Source organism: Schistocerca americana, chromosome 3 (genome assembly GCF_021461395.2).
Source record: "Schistocerca americana isolate TAMUIC-IGC-003095 chromosome 3, iqSchAmer2.1, whole genome shotgun sequence".
In the NCBI taxonomy this organism is placed as follows: Eukaryota; Metazoa; Arthropoda; class Insecta; order Orthoptera; family Acrididae; genus Schistocerca; species Schistocerca americana.
Window position 1 is genome coordinate 920,171,664 of NC_060121.1, and position 22,260 is coordinate 920,193,923.

General features: G+C 39.2%; 1 protein-coding gene across 1 annotated transcript in view; it reads right to left on the minus strand.

Moving 5' to 3' along the window:
• LOC124606535 (protein bric-a-brac 1) overlaps positions 1-22,260 on the minus strand; it is a 281,528-nt gene that overhangs the window by 20,166 nt on the left and 239,102 nt on the right. Inside the window, exons 8-9 of the mRNA XM_047138519.1 lie at positions 19,240-19,305; positions 13,909-14,193 (exon numbers count right to left, since the gene is read on the minus strand). Coding sequence (XP_046994475.1) covers positions 13,909-14,193; positions 19,240-19,305 — 351 coding nt within the window. The remainder of the gene's footprint in view (positions 1-13,908; positions 14,194-19,239; positions 19,306-22,260) is intronic.

Here is a 22,260-nt window from a genome sequence, read left to right on the forward strand (position 1 = left end):
GAACTGATCCTCCTTGGTACCCAAAATGTGTCAGAACACCGTTGCAGAAGCAACAAAAAGAACATGCCAAATTTAAACGGATGCAAAATCTTCAAGACTGGCGATCTTTTACAGAAGCTAGAAATTTAGCATGGTATTCAATGCAAAATGCTTATAATTGTTTCCACAATGAAACTTTGTCTCAAAACTTGGCAGAAAATCCAAAGAGATTCTGGTCACAGGTGAAATATGCTAGCAGCAAGATACAATTAATTCCCTCTCTGCACGATAGCAATGAAGATATTATCAAAGACAGTGTTGCCAAAGCAGAGTTACTACAGGCAGCCTTCTGAAATTCCTTCACCAAAGAAGGCGAAGTAAATATTCCAGAATTCAAATCAAGAACAGCTGCCAACATAAGTAACATGGAAGTAGATATCCTCGGAGTAGTGAAGCAACTTAAATCACTTAACAAAAGCAGGTCTTCCGGTCCAGATTGTATACAACTTCGGTTCCTTTCAGAATATGCTGATACAATAGCTCCACACTTAACAGTCATATACAATTGTTCACTCAACAAAAGATCCATACCCAAAGACTGGAAAGTTGCACAGTCACACCAATATTCAAGAAAGGTAGTAGGAGTAATCCACTATATTACAGGCCCATATCATTAATGTCGATATGCAGCAGGATTTTGTTAATATTTGTGTTTGAACATTATGAATTATCTCGAAGAAAACTGTCTATTGACACACAGTCAACACGGATTTACAAAACATCATTCTTGTGAAACACAACTAGCTCTTTACTTGCATGAAGTGTTGAGTGCTACTGACAAGGGATTTCAAATTGATTCCGTATTTCTGGATTTCCGGAAGCCTTTTGACACTGTACCACACAACTGGCTTATAGTGAAATCGGAATATCATCTCAGTTATGTTACTGGCTTCATGATTTCCTGTCGGAGAGGTCACAGTTCATAGTAACTGACTGAAAGTCATAGAGCAAAACACAAGTGATATCTGGCATTCCCCAAGGAAGTGTTATAGGTCCTTTCCTGTCCCTAAATAATTTGAGAGACAATTTGAGTAGCCGTCTTAGATTGTTTGCAGATGAGGCTGTCGTTTATCTACTAGTAGAGTCATCAGAAGATCAAAACGAATTAGAAAGGATATCTGTATGGTGTGAAAATTGGCAATTGGCCCTAAATGATGAAAAGCATGAGGTCATCAACATGAGTGCTAAAAGGAATCTGTTAAACTTCGTTTACACAATAAATCAGTCAAATCTAAAGGCTGTAAATTCAACTAAATACATAGGAATTACAATTATGAACCACTTAAATTGGAAAGAACACACAAAAAATAACCAAAGACTGCGTTTTATTGGCAGGACACTTAGAAAATGTAACAGATCTACTGAGGAGAGTGCCTAAACTACGCTTGACTGTCCTTTTTTTTATAATACTGCTGCGCGGTGTGGGATCCTTACCAGATAGGATTGATGGAGTACATCAAAAAAGTTCAAAGAAGGGCAGCACGTTTTGTATTATCATGAAATATGGGGAGTGTCACTGAAATTATACTGGAGTCGGGGTGGATGTCATTAAAACAAAGGCATTTTTCGCTGCGGCACAATCTTCTCACGAAATTTCAATCACCAGCTTTCTCCTCCGAATGCGAAAAACTTTGTTGACACCAACCTACATAGGGAGAAACGATCACCATAATAAAATAAGAGCAATCACAGCTCACATGAAAAGATACAGGTGTTTGTTTTCTCCTCGCACTTTACGAGACTGGAAGGATAGAGAATCGTGAAGGTGGTTCGATGAATCCTCTGCCAGAGACTTAAATGTAATTTTCAGAGTATCCATGCAGATGTAGATTAATATTCGATTAAGTTAAGGCAAGAGGTAAGCAGAAGGAACAGAAAACACCAATTTCAGATCCAAAACTACATTTCATGCAGGAATAAAATGGTAGGAACAAACACATTTATAAAAGCAATAACACTCAAAAATGAAACGGATGTCTGCTGTGCTGTGACAAACCAACAAACAGCTTGCTTGTAAGTATAATTTACAGATTCATCACTATTCTAACAGTTTAGATTTTTAGTGTATTCATCAATGTAGGTATTCAGAACACTTCTAGCTTTTTTAACATTCATAACTGTTTCTCATATACCGTCAATGATTTCAGTGCTTAGTCTCTAAAACCATGATTTATATATGACTCACATTTTTGCATCATGTTTATTTTATTCATCCAAAAGTTTTTACATATTTTGGAGTAGCTAGATAATTTGTTTACAAATGGCATGTAGGAATGTAGATTCATTGATTCTCTCTTTCTGACTGTTACAGAAAATATAACAGTAATAGCTGTCTGCAGAAAAGGAAGAAGTTTTCAAACCTGTGCACTATCTAAGATAAGAGACCAACAAACACCTATCATATAATGTGGGCGTACCCTGGAAAATTGCAATAAAAGTCAACAGTTAATACTTCCAACACCGGAAAGCAATAAGAAATTGTATTTCTCAGAGTCAATTCTAATGATTGCAAGCCTAGATGTACAGTGTATCACCAAAACTAACAAATAAAATCCTCTCAGAGCTTTGTTCCATACATAAAAATGGAACTTACTGTGTATACAAGAAAAGACAGATGAAAGAAGGGACAATAAAACCAGGAACAATACTTTTTTTTATTAACTACATAAAATCCACTCTGAAGTATGCCAGTGCTTTCTCCATAAGACCAGAACTAGCCATTACATCAACCAACAAAATTACGAACAACAACATAGAGCTATTAACTACTGAATGTAGCACCTTTACTATAACACCAGTATATAAACTCCATGGTGACAAGCTCAGCCTGACTTTGCCATCAAACTTCAACAACCAGAAAACACAGTTCATTTTAGATGACCTTAACTGCAACTGCACCACAGGAGTACTGAGGTACAAATGGAAATGGACATATACTAGAGCAATGGGTAGAAATAAAGAATTTATGCCTTTCCAGAATGAGATTTTCACTCTGCAGCGGAGTGTGCACTTGTTCGCTAAAGGCAAAGGTCCTAAGTTCGAGTCTCGGTCTGGCACACAGTTTTAAACTGCCAGGAAGCTTCAATTTATCTCCTTGTAATAGTCCCACACTCATACAGCAACAAGATCCAGAAGGGTGAATCCAACTCCGACAATTGTTTTGCAACCAGAAATAGGGGAAGATTGATACTTAAAAACCGTACATGCACCTCTTCCTAAAACACAACACCAACCTATGATAATCTGAACATATACTGCTGTGAGAACAACAAAAATACCATTCCGCAGGTGGATCAACTTTTAAAACACTAAATGGACAGGGTATGCTGAGGAGTTAGATGTACAAATAAAATCTCTGTAAAGTCCTGGAAAATTACCAAGCCTTTGTGGAGACCCTTCAAAAGACTTCTAGGAGACATATACTATGAGGCTGCACAGAGAATTTTATACCAGGCCTCTCCAATGAGTCAAAGAACATACCAAGGGAATATGAAATGCTCACAAACAGAATCCTTACAGTGAAGAGGTAGTCCTATATGGAGAAACACCAATGGAAATGATTAGAGTCAAAACAAAAGAAATGCGTCTAAATCCTAGGTAGAATGAATAAGACGTACAGCAGTAAAGTGGCCTGGAACTTTGTAAAAGAAATAAACAGTGACTCTAGGATAGTCAAACAACTCCCTGGAGTAATGCCCAAACAAACCGCCCACCAACTCCCACTAAATGGAAATTCCAACAAGAAATGCCAGAAAATAAAAATTATCAGAAGCAAGAGCCAAGACTCAAAATCCCATCATTTATTATAAAAGAAAAATGGAAAAGATGTCGGAGTCAACGATGTACGCATGAAGCAGATCAAGCATGTTGGCACTAGCATCAACTAATAGATTTTCCAAGTCTTTAATCGCCGTCTAAAATCTTGCACGATCACGAAGAATGGAGGAAACCAAGGATAGTAGCACTATCGAAACCAGGGAAAGGCACAGGCCAACAGAAGAACTAACACCCAACTGTGTCCCTATACCATTTGTATAAACTGTGCGAAGAAATTATTTTAAAATTGCACAGCAAATATTTCAGAGCAGAAGCTCATTTCCAGTCCCAAAATACCATGCATACCAGTCAAACCCTGTCCATTATAGAAAACAGAGGAAAGGTCAAAAAACAAACAAATAACAGGTGTAATTCTGGTGGAGTTAAGTTCTGCATATGACACTGTCAGTCATACAATACTCATGAAAGAACTCTACAACACTTTAAGGAACATCAGCTCACAAAAATGATTGAATCAAGTCAAAGGTATTGACAAAATAATGGTATCACCCAGGGCAGTGTCCCGGTCCTCTTTTTATTTAATCTACACACCAATGATCAACCAACCTCAGAACATATTATCCGTTTCTCGTATGCTGACGTTTTGGCTGTTACTGCACAAGGAAAGAGCTATGAGAAAATAGAAGAGAATCTAGAAAACTCAATCATCATGTCTGAATATTATCAAGAGAATTCCCTCGGACCAAACCCCTTGAAACACAAGTTAGCACATTCTGCCTTCACTCAAAACAGGCAAATGAATGCTGGACTGGCAGCAACCTGGGATATAATACAAACAAACCAACCTACCTGGGTGTTGTGCTGGTCAGATCACTGACATACAAATACGGTGACAGCAGGAAGGGGGCGGGGGAAAACAGAGAGAGAGAGAGAGAGAGAGAGAGAGAGAGTTGGTAGGGGTGTTTCTGCAGGTGAAAGATGATGTCTATTCAAATTTCGTGCCAGTCACTTAAGAGTGATGCTAACAGTGCTACTATGAAGATGCAAATAAGTTTTGCTTTCAATTCAGTCATGAAAATTAGTTACCTTTGAGATTGGGCATGGTGAGTTGATGTCAGTCAAGAAATGCCTTTAAGGTGACAAAGACACCACTATCAACACCTCACCGAGTTTGAATGAGGTTATGTAATAAGACTACAAGAAGCTGTCTATTCCTTCTGTGATACTGCAGAAGGATTCGGTATGAATGTAGCCACTGTACGTGACTGCTGGCAGCGATGTTCACGAGAATGTATGGTCACAAGAAGACCGGACTCCTGGCAGCCACATGTCACTACCGAGAGGGAAGACCATCGTACTCGCGTAAGGCTCTGCTGCATTGTATTGCACTTGTAACAGCAATCTGAGCAGCACTTGGTATCCCAGTGATAACAAACTATTATAAAAAAGGACAGCTCTGACACACACACACACACACACACACACACACACACACACACACACACACACACACACCCTGTAGCATGCATTCCACTGACTCCAAACCACTGCTATTTGTGACTTCAGTTGACTCATGTTAAAGCTCATTGGAGGGTGAAGAGGATGCCTGTTGTGTTTTCTGATGAAAGCTGTTTCTGCCTCAGTTGCAGTGATGGCCACGAGTTTCTTAAAAGGACCCCAGTCGAGTGCCTGTGACCGACCTGTCTGTGTGCTAGACACACTGGTTCGGGACACAATTTCGTATGACAGCTGTAGCACTTTCGTGGTTATCCCACACACCCTCACAGCAAAACTGTACATCAATCTGATGTTTCGATCTGTTGTGCTCCCATTCGTGAACAGCATTGCAGGGGGTGTTTTCCAACAGCATAATGCTCACCGGTGTACAACTGTTAGTAACCCAACATGCTCTACAGAGAGTTGACATGTTGTCTTGGCTCATCTGGTCACTAGATCTGTCTCCAATCCAACACATATGGTATATCATTGGTCAACAAATCCAGTATCATCCATGAACAGCATTAAACGTCCCTGTACTGAGCCACTATGTGGAACAGGCAGGGAACTCCACTCACAGACTGACATCCAGACCTGCAGAACACAAAGCATGCACGTTTGCATGTTTGCATTCAACATTCTGGCAGTTACACAGGTTACTAATGTAACAGCATTTCACATTTGCAATGACTTATCTTGCACTTACACTAACCTGTGATCTTGTAATGTCAACCACTTAAATATGTTACCTAGACAAATGTAGTCCCTAAATTTCATTACTCTACATTAATTCTTTTTTGGTGTTGCGATTTCTTTTCCATCAATGTATCACTGCAAGAAGACCTGTCGAAAGGTCATCGCCCGGAGCATCATCTTGAGAAAACTGGCAAATAGTTAATGAGGAGTCAGGTCAATCTTACTACGAACAACTGTCAAGCACTTTGCTTTTCCATGGTGGAATATTAAGGCTGAGTATGGTCCAGATCTACACATGCTAAAAAGTCAATCTAACCCTAAATGACACGCAGATTAACAACAGGATGCATGAAACCCACAGCACCTGGGAAACAATGTAAAGAGGTTGGATTCTCAGGATCTGAGCCCCCAAGAATTGCCCATGAAAATACAGAAAAATTTAAACAGATTTTCAATGAAGGCCACATCCTACATGGTATTCATGTGGACCTGACAAATTGAAAGGCCTGCAAGAGATTCCTTAAGACTGAGCTAAAAGAGCCCCCAAAGGGTTAACCTGTCTTTCAAGAGATGCCCTGTGACAATACAACAAGCTGGAAGATTTGGAGACTGAATCACATCATAATGGGTAAAGTACCAATCAAAACAAATTATTAAATAGGACCTCAAAGACAAGGCAGACAAGAAACACGATTGTGGTGAAGTTCATGACATGGAACATCATGTACAATAAAATAAAAGAAAATATGGTCTGCATTTGGCTGTAACATGGACGCTCTCTATTTAAATAGTGTGATTAGCTAACTTCGAAACTTGTCACTTCCAAGCATCTTGGCATCACTTTCTTTTGCAGACACTTCTTACTGAACGTATACATTCATTCCACTTCAGCATCTTTATCCAAATACATTGGTGTTTTATTATAGTAGCCTATGCTGTACTACAAAAAGACCTTAAAATTTTGTTTTTTGGGGATCCACAGCCTCCTAATGCTTAACAGAAGTAAACATGGTCTACAGTAAGCTGTAATGTAGATGACCTTTATTTACAAAAAAACATGGTTTATAGTAGGCTGAAAATAGAGATCATCTCCATTACAGCCAACTACAGACCATGTCAAATTTCCTGCACACGAAGAAGTAAAGTAAGCGTTCTTTGTATAGATCTAGAAACTGCAGAACTGTACCTGTCAACATATTTTACTTCTTTTCCATTAAGAAAATGAAAACACATTGAAATCAAATCAAATGGACCATGGCAGTAACTGTTTCATAAAAACTGGGACATGTTGTTGATGTTGTTGTTGTTGTTGTAGTTGTCTTCAGTCCTGAGACTGGTTTGATGCAGCTCTCCATGCTACTCTATCCTGTGCAAGCTTCTTCATCTCCCAGTACTTACTGCAACCTACATCCTTCTGAATCTACTTAGTGTATTCATCTCTTGGTCTCCCTCTACGACTTTTACCCTCCACGCTGCCCTCCAATACTAAATTGGTGATCCCTCGATGTCTCAGAACATGTCCTACCAACCGATCCCTTCTTCTAGTCAAGTTGTGCCACAAACTCCTCTTCTCCACAATTCTATTCAATACCATCTCATTAGTTATGTGATCTACCCATCTAATCTTCAGCATTCTTCTGTAGCACCACATTTCGAAAGCTTCTATTCTCTTCTTGTCCAAACTATTTATTGTCCATGTTTCACTTCCATACATGGCTACACTCCATACAAATACTTTCAGAAACGACTTCCTGACACTTAAATCTATACTCAATGTTAACAAATTTTTCTTCTTCAGAAACGATTTCCTTGCCATTGCCAGTCTACATTTTATATCCTCTCTACTTCGACCATCATCAGTTATTTTGCTCCCCAAATAGCAAAACTCATTTACTACTTTAAGTGTCTCATTTCCTAATCTAATTCCCTCAGCATCACCCGACTTAATTCGACTACATTCCATAATCCTTGTTTTGCTTTTGTTGATGTTTATCTTATATCCTCCTTTCAAGACACTGCCCATTCCGTTCAACTGCTCTTCCAAGTCTTTTGCTGTCTCTGACAGAATTACAATGTCATCGGCAAACCTCAACGTTTTTATTTCTTCTCCATGGACTTTAATACCTACTCCGAATTTTTCTTTTGTTTCCTTTACTGCTTGCTCAATATACAGATTGAATAACATCGGGAATTGGGACATAGTACTTATGTTTCAAAATAAAACTGCCGAGGAGCAGTCAAACGGTGCTACTCAATGGTTCAGGAAGGCTTGTGGCATCACTAAGTACAACTGAGTTTAACATTTAGTGACATGACAGCATCTGGCACTATTATAGTCATACCACTGAAAACTAGGTGTTCACACATGAATTTATAGTATGCTGCAAGGAGTGGCATCACTTCAGTTGTGTATGTACAGGGTTATTACAAATGATTGAAGCGATTTCACAGCTCTACAATAACTTTATTATTTGAGATATTTTCACAATGCTTTGCACACACATACAAAAACTCAAAAAGTTTTTTTTTAGGCATTCACAAATGTTCGATATGTGCCCCTTTAGTGATTCGGCAGACATCAAGCCGATAATCAAGTTCCTCCCGCACTCGGCGCAGCATGTCCCCATCAATGAATTCGAAAGCATCGTTGATGCGAGCTCGCAGTTCTGGCACGTTTCTTGGTAGAGGAGGTTTAAACACTGAATCTTTCACATAACCCCACAGAAAGAAATCGCATGGGGTTAAGTCGGGAGAGCGTGGAGGCCATGACATGAATTGCTGATCATGATCTCCACCACGACCGATCCATCGATTTTCCCCTTACAGAGGCATCCAGAAGCTTTAAACTGCGCATACCATCGCCGAATGGAGTTAGCAGTTGGTGGATCTTTGTTGAACTTCGTCCTGAAGTGTCGGTGCACTGTTATGACTGACTGATGTGAGTGCATTTCGAGCACGACATACGCTTTCTCGGTTCCTGTCGCCATTTTAACTCACTGCGCTCTCGAGCGCTCTGGCGGCAGAAACCTGAAGTGCAGCTTCAGCCGAACAAAACTTTATGAGTTTTTCTACGTATCTGTAGTGTGTCGTGACCATATGTCAGTGAATGGAGCTACAGTGAATTTATGAAATCGCTTCAATCATTTGTAATAGCCCTGTATATCAATGTAGCTTTACACAGTAATTACCTTAATCACCTGATGATGTCAAACAGTTGCTTCAAAGAAATATTGGTTGGCTTACAAACTTATCTGCTGGAGTCCACAAAGTGTATTTACAACTTATATGTAAACTGGAACTAACCAGTACTAGTAATATTGTAAACTCTCAGGTTTTATGCCATGGTCATTAAAAGCACAGGACATTCTACTCACAGTGGCTATTCTCTCATATTTTTCTTTCTTATTGCTCCCTTGAGAGGCATTCCACACAAGATCTGTCCTCCACCCGAAAATTTTTGCTTGTGTACTTCCTTATTGATGAAGGACAAAAGTTTTAGTCCCTGTGCTTTCTTACTTAAATGCACAATCATTGTTATGTATTCTCTCAGGCAGATTTGTTTATTTCCTTAGAAAATAGTGTGACTATTGTTTATTTGAATTCTGAGAAAATGACTATGTAGTGAAAATTAAAAACTTTCATATGCACAAGATGTTTTTAAATCACTGTCACAATAGGAAAAACAATAGTCATCCATCTTTTTATGTACTTACCACTGAATTGTTGGGCCACATCTTAGGTGAAATGTGACACGCTGACAAAACCTACATTATGGAAGTAGTCCATATTTGTTTACTTGAGGATTCCAAAGTTCAAATAAATAGTGTGTGTTTGTGATTCTTTTCTTCTAACTAGTTACATTGCTACTTCGGCAAACAAATATACTAAATACCATTCTTCAGAGAACAAAATTTCATTCTTATTATGTTTATATAATCATTGAAATACAATAATTGGGCCTGCCTGTGTTTTGTTACTTTGATTTCCCTTATGAAAAGAATTCAAGATAAGAAACATGAACAGAAGCAATCAGTCCCAGGATTTTATAAATAACCTGATATTTAAATGTGTGTACCAATGTAGGAGCAAACATGTGGTGTCATGAATGGAAGATGGGAATGATAATCTTAGCAGAACATAAATGTGACAGTAATTTTCTCATGCATGGAACATACCAGATATAAGTAGAAACCATACATATAATACGAGGACCAAAAGCAATTCTAATATTAATAGTTAATGAAATGACTTATGTACAGTGATGAAGCAATGCACTGCAGTAATTCAATGGTCAGAATCTTAAATAATATTCGTATAGCAACTACATGTAACTAAACAAATAATCATATGAATATAATAGAGGGAAACATTCCACGTGGGAAAAATATATCTAAAAACAAAGAAGATGTGACTTACCAAACGAAAGCGCTGGCAGGTTGATAGACACACAAACAAACACAAACATACACACAAAATTCTAGGTTTCGCAACCAACGGTTGCTTCATCAGGAAAGAGGGAAGGAGAGGGAAAGACGAAAGAATGTGGGTTTTAAGGGAGAGGGTAAGGAGTCATTCCAATCCCGGGAGCGGAAAGACTTACCTTAGGGGGAAAAAAGGACAGGTATACACTCGCACGCACACACACACATATCCATCCGCACATACACAGACACAAGCAGACATTTGTAAAGGCAAAGAGTTTGGGCAGAGATGTCAGTCGAGGCGGAAGTACATAGGCAAAGATGTTGTTGAATGACAGGTGAGGTATGAGCGGCGGCAAATTGAAATTAGCGGAGATTGACGCCTGGCGGATAATGAGAAGAGATGATATACTGAAGGGCAAGTTCCCACCTCTGGAGTTCTGACAGGTTGGTGTTAGTGGGAAGTATCCAGATAACCCGGACGGTGTAACACTGTGCCAAGATGTGCTGGCCGTGCACCAAGGCACGTTTAGCCACAGAGTGATCCTCATTACCAACAAACACTGTCTGCCTGTGTCCATTCATGCAAATGGACAGTTTGTTGATGGTCATTCCCACATAGAAAGCTTCACAGTGTAGGCAGGTCAGTTGGTAAATCACGTGGGTGCTTTCACACATGGCTCTGCCTTTGATCGTGTACACCTTCCGGGTTACAGGACTGGAGTAGGTGGTGGTGGGAGGGTGCATAGGACAGGTTTTACACCGGTGGTGGTTACAAGGGTAGGAGCCAGAGGGTAGGGAAGGTGGTTTGGGGATTTCATAGGGATGAACTAAGAGGTTACGAAGGTTAGGTGGACGGCGGAAAGACACTCTTGGTGGAGTGGGGAGGATTTCATGAAGGATGGATCTCATTTCAGGGCAGGATTTGAGGAAGTCGTATCCCTGCTGGAGAGCCACATTCAGAGTCTGATCCAGTCCCGGAAAGTATCCTGTCACAAGTGGGAGGTCCTGGGTTTGAGGGGCACCTACTCCAGTCCTGCAACCCGGAAGGTGTACACGATCAAAGTCAGGGCCACGTGTGAAAGCACCCATGTGATTTACCAACTGACCTGCCTACACTGTGAAGCTTTCTATGTGGGAATGACCAGCAACAAACTGTCCATTCGCATGAATGGACACAGGCAGACAGTGTTTGTTGGTAATGAGGATCTTCCTGTGGCTAAACATGCCTTGGTGCACGGCCAGCACATCTTGGCACAGTGTTACACCGTCCGGGTTATCTGGATACTTCCCACTAACACCAACCTGTCAGAACTCCAGAGGTGGGAACTTGCCCTTCAGTATATCCTCTCTTCTCGTTACCCGCCAGGCCTCAACCTCCGCTAATTTCAAGTTGCCGCCGCTCATACCTCACCTGTCATTCAACAACATCTTTGCCTATGTACTTCCGCCTCGACTGACATCTCTGCCCAAACTCTTTGCCTTTACAAATGTCTGCTTGTGTCTGTGTATGTGCGGATGGATATGTGTGTGTATGCGAGTGTATACGTGTCCTTTTTTCCCCCTAAGGTAAGTCTTTCCGCTCCCGGGATTGGAATGACTCCTTACCCTCTCCCTTAAAACCCACATCCTTTCGTCTTTCCCTCTTTCCTGATGAAGCAACCGTTGGTTGCGAAAGCTAGAATTTTGTGTGTATGTTTGCGTGTCTATCAACCTGCCAGCGCTTTCGTTTGGTAAGTCACATCTTCTTTGTTTTTAGATAAATAAATAATCAGTTTAAAATATACTCAAAACTATATACTTTATGAGTAAACACACTATTATCATCTTAAATTTGTCTGTTTCCCTACTGTATGGGCAGAATGCTTATTTAGACTTAACTATACATTCCAAAAGCTGAGCATAACATATCTGCAACTTACATGCCTGACAATGTAAATATTTCCCCACACAGGGCCAGAAGTCTTGCTTGATTAGAAAGCTGGAAATTATTGTAGATAATCAGACAATATGCCCTGTACATGAAGTTAAATGGTCAGAGAGAGGGGGAGGGAGGGAGGGAGGGAGGGGGAGGGAGAGAGAGAGAGAGAGAGAGAGAGAGAGAGAGAGAGAGAGAGAGAGAAGGGAGTGGGGGGCAGAGAGCATTTATGTAAACATTTTAATGTGGTAGTTTTTGGTGGGAGGAGTTCTGAACACTGGTTGGGTAATAGTGGAAGTTGGACTCAAACTACCATATCTACAACACTGCCAATAATTGTGTTGTAGCTGCTACTGAATATCTTCCGTTGTGCACTGTTCTTTCATTTATCTTTTTATTTTGAAAGGAGTTAAAAGACTGGTCCATGATGTGGTTCCAGTATGACTCTCACAACGCCAAAAGGGGTTAGTGATCCATATTACTACTGTGTCAGTTCTGGCCTCGTACGAGTATGGAGTATGTACACAGGCTGCCAGCCCTGTGAGAGGGAGGTAGGGCTCGTTTTCTCATTCCGCTCCGCTCCTCTCCTCTCCTCTCCTCTCCTCTCAGGATGTCAAGATACTTCTCTTTTTTGCACTCACAGACAACTGTCATAGTGTTTGCATTCTACCAGTCACTGCTTATTCTATATCACAAAATACAGAGCTGTCGGAATAAAGCCTGTGAAATGCTTATCTTCCTCTAGCCTTGGTCTCATTATTTCACTTTCAAATAAAGTAGGCAGTACATTCCAAACAAATCAAAGTCATCATGTATTTTGCACATCCCAACATTCATAACTTGGGCAGTTGCTATGGTGTATTTTTCCCACAGCATTTTGTTATGGTTTCATATTTCAGCAATAGAGGTTCTGAAATGTTGTCGTAATAACATGTGACAGGAATATTAGTGCAAACAATAGATAGGATTCAAGTGATACTACTGCTCTTCCTACACAATCCCAGCTGACAAAAATATTTTGTCGTCACGTACATGAATCCCTTCCACTCAAAGGTAGGTTAATTATTCCATCAAAGATTGTGGCCATGAACAAACTTATGCATCATAGACGGAAGGATATTAGTCAATACATCTAGAACCCTTTTGTAACATTAACAAAGCTGAATCATGCACTTGATGTTTAATTGTATGTTCACCAATTTCAGACATCATCGTGCCATCTACAGAATACATCAGCAGCTCATTCTGTCTTAAGACTGAATAATCTCAAGCCATATGTGAGATCCAGAGTGGCTACTTTTGGGATATCCTTTTCTTTAAATTTTGTAGATATAGCAAGTCATTTCAATAAATTTTCTGCTTTAATAATTCTCCTAGCTCAAACTCTAGTTAACTGCACATTTTTTCCACAAATTTTGAAGTTACATTTCTTGTTTCTTAATATTATTGTACATAGTTTACATTTTTTTTAAAATTTTTTTTATGCTAAACATTCTGCAGTGGTCAGGAAACTAGACAATTAAAATATATTTTTGGTAATACCAGCACTCCTTTACTTACCGTATGCTTTGCTTGCTTTGTTCGCTGAAATACTGCCAGTCCTTAGGGCTTCAAGTGCACTATTCAGGCTGTCCTCTGTCCAGCTTTTACTAGGCCCCTCTTTCTTGGGAGTGTCAATGCCTAACCGATGGGCACGTTGCCACAGTGTAGTGGATGGAATTCCATATGTTGCAGATGCTTTGGTCAAACTCATGCTATGATTACGAAGCGCATCCAAAGCAAGTTCCATATCTTCCTGTGTCCAAGACTTTGGACCTGTTTTCGTAACCTCATGGTGGCTGACATCTAAAAAGGATTTATTAAGTGAGTTTCTATATGAAAAAGAAACTACAAGCAAATACAGATGCAAAAACATTCTACATATCAAGTGGCAGAGAGAGTGAGGCACATTCAGAAAACATTACATAAATACAATTTTTTTGGAAGCATGGGTTCCCTCATTCAGCTAATATTCTCCCTCAACCACCCAGAGGAGCTTTTCAGTAAGTAGCAAGCCTTGCAACAAGCTGGTCAAGTCCTAAGCTCCCTCTCTATATGTGTCCTTGTCATAAAGTTCATGGACTTCATCGCTAATAGAAATCTATCAGCTATCTACCACCACTTGCGCCAGCCCTAGCATTGAGATTGATCTAGTTCAACAAAAGAAGAGTTATGAAGGAGATAAATGACAGAAAAACTTCTGGACCATTTAGGGGTAGAATCCTGGACATTTTGATTTGTAGTCTGGCATTTAACCACTTAGTTACACCATTTATACCTCTCTAATTTCATTATCTTGACATACGATTTAGGTCTTGTGACTGCTCCATAGCCAGGTTTGTCTTACGCACCACTAATACTTCCTCCTTCAGCGTCTTCACTGGTAAGACATATTCTAGCGAAGGAAAAAGCAATTCACACTGTATTTCAGCTAACATCAAGACACAGTTCAGCTTATTATCCCAGCATGATTACTAAAAAGCTATCAATAAGGATGCAGTTAGTTAAAATCAAACAATGGAAACACCAGACTGGAATATCAACCATACTAGGAAAAGGATAGATTGCTACTGAGTAACAACCTGTCCTTTTCCTAATGATGATGAAGTTAGTAGCACGTTCCTTCGAAAATATTTATGATCTATTACTATGCTGTGGGACAAGTTAGTTACCTTACAGTAATCACTCATTTTCTCTGCGAAAAATATGGCGGTCTGTTGATCATCTATACGATTACCTTCAATTTTTTTTTTTAATTCATATAGTGATTTACACCTAACTCCATATACAATCATTCACTCCCCACCCCTCTCTTTCTTTTAATTGTGCGCACACACAAATTGTATTAGAAACTCGGATATTCTTCAATGGGGTATAAAGTGTTGTCAATCAGATGAGATTTCACTTTGTGTTTGAAGTTAAGAATTTACAAATGTTACTGTTGTCTTCAAACTCTTTTTGATTATTAACAAGAAACTCTATGAAGGAGTAAATGTAGTGTGTGGCTGTTTTCAATACGCCCAACTATTTAAAGGACTAGCTTCAAGAAAAGAAAGTGTAGAGTTAGCACCGCATATTAAATTTATTAAATGGTCCTGTCCAACCAACGCTTTTTTCCTTAATGAATATTTGCGTTGGAATATGATTTCTTAAGCCATCAGTGATGGAACAGGAAAAGTATGTTAGCTTGTTCGACAACCCTGGTATCAGGCTTCATGCAAATGTTGCAGAATTCAGTCATTTTAAGACCCACAGCATGCAACTTCCAGTTCAGGTTTCTATCCATATAACCAACTAAGAATTTAGAGTATTCTATTTCAGAGATTGATTTTTCCTCATACATTATTTCTAATAAAACTCTCACACACTGAGGAGTACAAAACTGGATATACCGTGTTATTGAAGTTCCATTTGCAGACAACCAAATTTCAAGAAAACTTTTAGTGCTGGAGTTTCTTCAGTAGGCTTGATAATAATACTTGCATAATCAGTAAAGAGAATCAATTCAGTTTCTTGGATACATGACAGCACAGTATATGTAATAAGAACATAAATGGACGCAATATCGGTACGTGTGCATTCCACCATTTCCCCATCGGACAGACTCCCATACAGACGACATACTAATAAGCATCCCTGGCATAGAGAAACAGCTGAAAGGTTTGAAAGCAAATAAATCACCTCGTCCATATGGAATCCCAATTTGGTTTTTCAAAGAGTACACTATGGCACTGACCCCTTACCTAGCTTGCATTTATCATGACTCTCTTGCCCAGCACAAAGTGACTGGAAAAAAGCACAGGTGACTCCTGCAAATAAGAAGGGTAAAAGAACAGACCCACAAAATTACAAACCAGTATCTCTAACTTCGGTTTGCTGCAGAATCCTTGAACATATTCTCAGTTTGAATGTAATACACTATCTTGAGTTTGAGAGGCTTAGAAAGCATTGCTCTTGTGAAACTCAGCTTGTCCTTTTCTCCCATGATATACTGCAAACTATGGATGAAGGCCAACAGGCTGATTCCATATTTCTAGATTTCTAGAAAGCATTTGACATGGTACCCCTTTGCAGGCTGTTCATGAAGATACGAGCATATGGAGTAAGTTCACAGATATCAGTGGCTTGAAGACTTCTTAAGTAATAGAACCCAGTATGTTGTCCTCAATGGCGGGGGTTCATCAGAGACAAGAGTATCATCAGGAGTGCCCCAGGGAAGTGTGATAGGACCGCTGTTGTTCTCTATGTACATAAATGATTTGGTGGACATGGTGGGCAGCAATCTGTGGTTGTTTGCGGATGATTTAACGAATGGCAGCTAGCTCTAAATGAGGAAAAATGTAAGTTACTGTGAATGGGTAGGAAGAACAAGCCTGTAAAGTTCGGATACAGAATAAGTGGTGTCCTGCTTGACACAGTGAAAGTTATTTAAACATCTGTGCATGCCGTTGCAAAGTGATATGAAATGGAATGAACACGTGAGAACTGTGCTACGGAAGGCGAATGGTCGACTTCAGTTTATTGGGAGAATTTCAGCAAAGTGTGGTTCACATGTAAAGGTGACTGCAAATAGCATGCTGCACGAGTGTGTGTGATCTGTACCAGGTCGGACTGAGGGAGGACATAGAGGCAGTTTAGAGGAGGGGTGCTATATTTGTTACTGGTAGATTCAAGTAATGTGTGTCATGGAGATGCTTCGGGAACTCGGATGCAAGACAACATTCTTTTTGAGGAAAACTACTGAGAAAATTTAGAGACCTGGCATTTGAAGCTGACTGCCGAACAATTCTACTGCCGCAGACACACATTTCGTGTGAGAACTGCGAAAATAAGACACCTCACTCTATTTGCAAGTGGAACAGGAGAGGGAATGACTGGTAGTGGTACATGGTATTTTTACTGGGAGGCTCTTATCTGAGATAAATTCGAGGCTTCAACCTGAGGCTCTAATGATTATATGGTGATCTTAGATGCGAATTTCTAGATCTTTGCTATGGTGGAGAACTGTAGACCTTTGCACATAAGTTAGGTGCGCACTATGAAGTGCAATCAAAAATTAATAGAAATTTTTCTTTTTCTTAAAGAATTTACTTATTTAATCATGAACATCAACTTTGTCCCATTCATAAGTAATCCCCCCCCCCCCCGATATAATACACTTTTTCCAATCTTGTAAGCACTTCTGGAACTCACTTTTCTTTACAGCGTTCTGCTCCTTCTGTTCTTATTTTATCAATGGAGGCCAAACAATGCCTTTTCATGGTTCTCTTTAGCCTCAGAAATAGAAAAAAAAAAGAAAAAAAAATCGCATGGGGTCATGTCCAGCAAATACAGTGGCTGAGGCAACATAATGGGTTTGTTTAAAAAAAACTTGAAATAGCATTGAGGCGTGAGGTTGAACTTTATCATGATGCAATTTCCATTTGTCACTTTGGCACAATTCTGGACCATACAACCATAAGGCAGCAACTCATGATGCACTATGTCATTGTATTAAAAGAAAACAGTGGGAAGAACCTTCACATGTGATGGAACTTATCGAATTTTTTTCAGTCTTGGCTCTTCAGGCAGTTCCATTGGGACCATGGGGCCTTGGTCTCAACGTCATACCTGTAGACCCATGTCTTGTCACCTGTTATAACATTCTTTAGAAGTTCCATATCATTGTTGACTTTATTCAGCAATTCCGAAGTGTTGTCTACACGTAATTTTTGGTCAAAATTCAACAATTTCAGAACAAACATTGCTGCTACAAGTTTCATGCTAAAAAAAAAAAAAAAAAAAATTATATATATATATATATATATATATATATATATATGCTCGACATAAGCCACAGGATATGCTGACATCGTCAGCAATCTCTCTGATGGTTATCTGGCAATTTTCCTGAAACATTTTCTTTACTTCTACTACATTGTTGTCAGTAACTGCTGTGCTAGGGCATCCAGGGGCAGTCCGAATCTTCAACGTCTTCTCGATCCTCTTTGAAATGTTTACACCACTCAAACTCTTGTCTTACACACAGTACATTCGCCAAAAGCCATAGTCAATATTTCGAATGCGGTGCTGCACGTTATTCCATAGAAAATTCTTTCATCAATTTTTTCAACGTTTTCAACTGTCAACAAAACAGCTGAGAATGCAAACATTCATCAGGAGTTTGTGTACCAACACAATAATTTTTTAAATGTGACGTACAAAGCCCACAAAATTAAAAAAAAAGTCCCATTTCTTTTTGACCATACCTCGTACGTGCAGGAAGTGACTACTAGGGTATTAAGAGAATGTGTGGCACTGGATGTTTAGGATAGAAAAACCTCCAATGCTAATCTTCCCCTTTTATGCAGTGGATCTCTTGGTCTGTTGTTTCAGAAGGTTTCTTACCACATGATGTGGCTCAACAGTGACACTGAGCTCGCACTCACAGTGCCAGTTAAAATCTTCGTCTGGTCATTCAGACTTTGGTTTTCCAAGGTTTCTCTAAGCAGCTTGAGGCAAATGCTTAGACAGTTCCTTCGAAAATGTCATGGACAATTTTCTTCCCCATTTTTCCCAAATCTGTGCTTCAGCTTCATCTCTAATGACTTCATTGCTGACAGGTGATAAACCATAATATACTTTCCTCTTTGCAGCTTTATGAATTGATTCCCACAGGGTATCATTTCTTCACACTTTTCAGTTACATAATGTGGAGAAGGAATCACTAGATCTCACGGTTAGTATCTGTGTCCCTTTTACTTGTGTGCTCATAAGACTGCTGCCACTCTTTATGTGATTATACACACATTTTTATGGAATTGAAAACTAATTTCCACAAAACTGCTAAACGAAACAAACGTATTTATTTACCTGTTATATCAAGGCTCTCCTGGCTCCAACTTTTGGGGCTTCCTTTCACAGCATCCCCACTCAGATCTGTAAACACAACTGACCTTATTATTGTATTACTCACATACACGAGTTATATTTAGCAACTTAATTTTCAGGTAAGAAATACTCTTAATGACAAATTGAGTTGAGAATTTTTTACAGTTATTTGTATTTATATAATGCCATTTTTGCACAAGTTGCTGAAACTACATATAAGAATAAGAATCTTTACTAGCTGTTCATTATTTTCTTATACAATGGGCTTCGTCAACAAGTTCAATTACAGTACAAAGATGGTTATATTCTCGTAACAATGTATATATAAATCATATGAATGTTTGTGTAGTACAATAGCACGCATTTGGAATTTTGTATAGTGTTAATTTCACAATAATAAATAAACATTATACAAATTTATATTACGCGCGGAGTATTCATGTTAATGACGAACGGCTCTGAGCACTATGGGACTTAACTTCCCAGGTCATCAGTCCCCTAGAACTTAGAACTACTTAAACCTAACTAACCTAAGGATATTATATATAAAAACAAAGATGAGGTGACTTACCGAACAAAAGCGCTGGCAGGTCGATAGACACACAAACAAAGACAAACATACAAACAAAATTCAAGCTTTCGCAACAAACTGTTGCCTCATCAGGAAAGAGGGAAGGAGAGGGGAAGACGAAAGGAAGTGGGTTTTAAAGGAGAGGGTAAGGAGTCATTCCAATCCCGGGAGCGGAAAGACTTACCTTAGGGGGAAAAAAGGACAGGTATACACTCGCACACACGCACATATCCATCCACACATACAGACACAAGCAGACATATTTAAAGACTTTAAATATGTCTGCTTGTGTCTGTATGTGTGGATGGATATGTGCGTGTGTGCGAGTGTATACCTGTCCTTTTTTCCCCCTAAGGTAAGTCTTTCCGCTCCCGGGATTGGAATGACTCCTTACCCTCTCCTTTAAAACCCACTTCCTTTCGTCTTCCCCTCTCCTTCCCTCTTTCCTGATGAGGCAACAGTTTGTTGCGAAAGCTTGAATTTTGTGTGTATGTTTGTCTTTGTTTGTGTGTCTATCGACCTGCCAGCGCTTTTGTTCGGTAAGTCACCTCATCTTTGTTTTTATATATAATTTTTCCCACGTGGAATGTTTCCTTCCATTATATTAACCTAAGGATATCACGCACATCCATGCCCGAGGCAGGATTCAAACCTGCGACCGTAGCGGTCGCGCGGTTCCAGACTGTAGCGCCTAGAACCGCTCGGCCACTCCGGCCAGCCTGTTAATGACACTATGTCATTATCATATAGTTGTTGATACCACTATGTCATTATCCTAAGATATTGATACAAATATAGATCACTCGAAATAGGTCTATACCTATATGTTAGATATTGTTTATCCAAATTTAGGTCCTACTACAGGCAGAGGTACCTTTCTCTATGTTAAAACAGCAAATCTGCCATATTACAATCTTTATACTCATCAACTGAGTAAAATGCTTTACCTTTGAGCCACTGACCCAATGTTGTCTTAAATTTATTTTTAGATACTGTTTGTACAATTTTAGGGGGCATATTAAACAGTTAAAGGCCTACATATTTATAACTATTACATATCTTGGACAATCTAGAATATGGCAGATCAATTGTGTGGTTTCGTCTTGTATTAAGGGTGTGGACAGATGACCTAAGGCGATATTGAGCTATGTTTTCTTTTACGTGTAATAAGCAATAATAGATGTACCAACAAGGAACGGTCATGATGTTAAGTTTTTTGAAATGTTCGCTGCATGTATCCCGAGGAGATAAATCAACTATATATTGAAGAGCTTTTTTTTTTTGCCATCTAAAAATTGATACTGAATTGGGAGAATTTCCCCAGAGTAGAATACCATATGAAAGATGGGGGTGGATATAAGCAAAATATGAATGCAGCAGTAAGTTTTGGCTGACATTATTCCTAAGCTTATAAAGTAGGAACATAGCACGTGAAAGTTTAGAACAGACGTATGTGATATGTTTATCCCAGCTAAGTTTCTGGTCAATCATCATTCCTAACAGTTTAACAGACTTATTTTCTTTGTTTGATACCTTCAAATTAAAGAATATTTCCTCAGTTTTTGTTTCATTTATGTATAGGGAGTTTGCACTAAACCAATGAACCGATTTTTCAAATATTATATTATGTTTTTCTCGTACAGATTCAAGAGTCTGCCCTGAATTGATAAAAGTTGTAACATCCTCGTAGAGGACTGTTTTACAGGATAAATACTGTGGCATATCATTAACGTACACTACAAACAGGAAGGGCCCAAATATGGAGCCCTGTGGCACACCTCTTTTTATTGTTTGTGGGTTTGACAGCTGCCCTTTTACACTAACAAATTGTACTCTGTTGCTTAAGTAGGATTCTAATAATTTCAGGGTGCCCTCTTCCATGCCATAGTGTCTTAATTTCATGAGCAAAGTACTTTGAGATACAGTGTCAAATGCTTTACTCAGAATGATGGACTGTCAATCTACAGACTGAGGCTGCCTAAACTACACAGTACAGATCCCACAAAGATTATGCCTTTTATAATTGTCTCAAGTCAATGTCAACACAGATAGCCACCAATCAACATCAGCATCTAAAAACTGTTTATCTGCATGTGATTAACTATGCACAGAATCTTATATACATTTTCCTTCTGAACTTTTATAACCAAGTGAAACGTGCTGAACTACATAAACACAATGGATAAAACATCAGTCCCCTCCTTAAAAAGAAATTTTCAGAGTACCGCAGATATAGAAATAGTACCAGGTCGCCATGCGATATTCCAATTCAATCAATGACATAAGCCATGGCAGTGAAGCTGTATGTGTCAGTTGGTTTTATGGAGTTCGTGCAGTATGATGGGTCAGTCAACATGAAGATTTGACAGAATGATCATTCAAATTGCCATATACATAACAAACTCTGTTTATTTCAATATTCTCGGTGACCA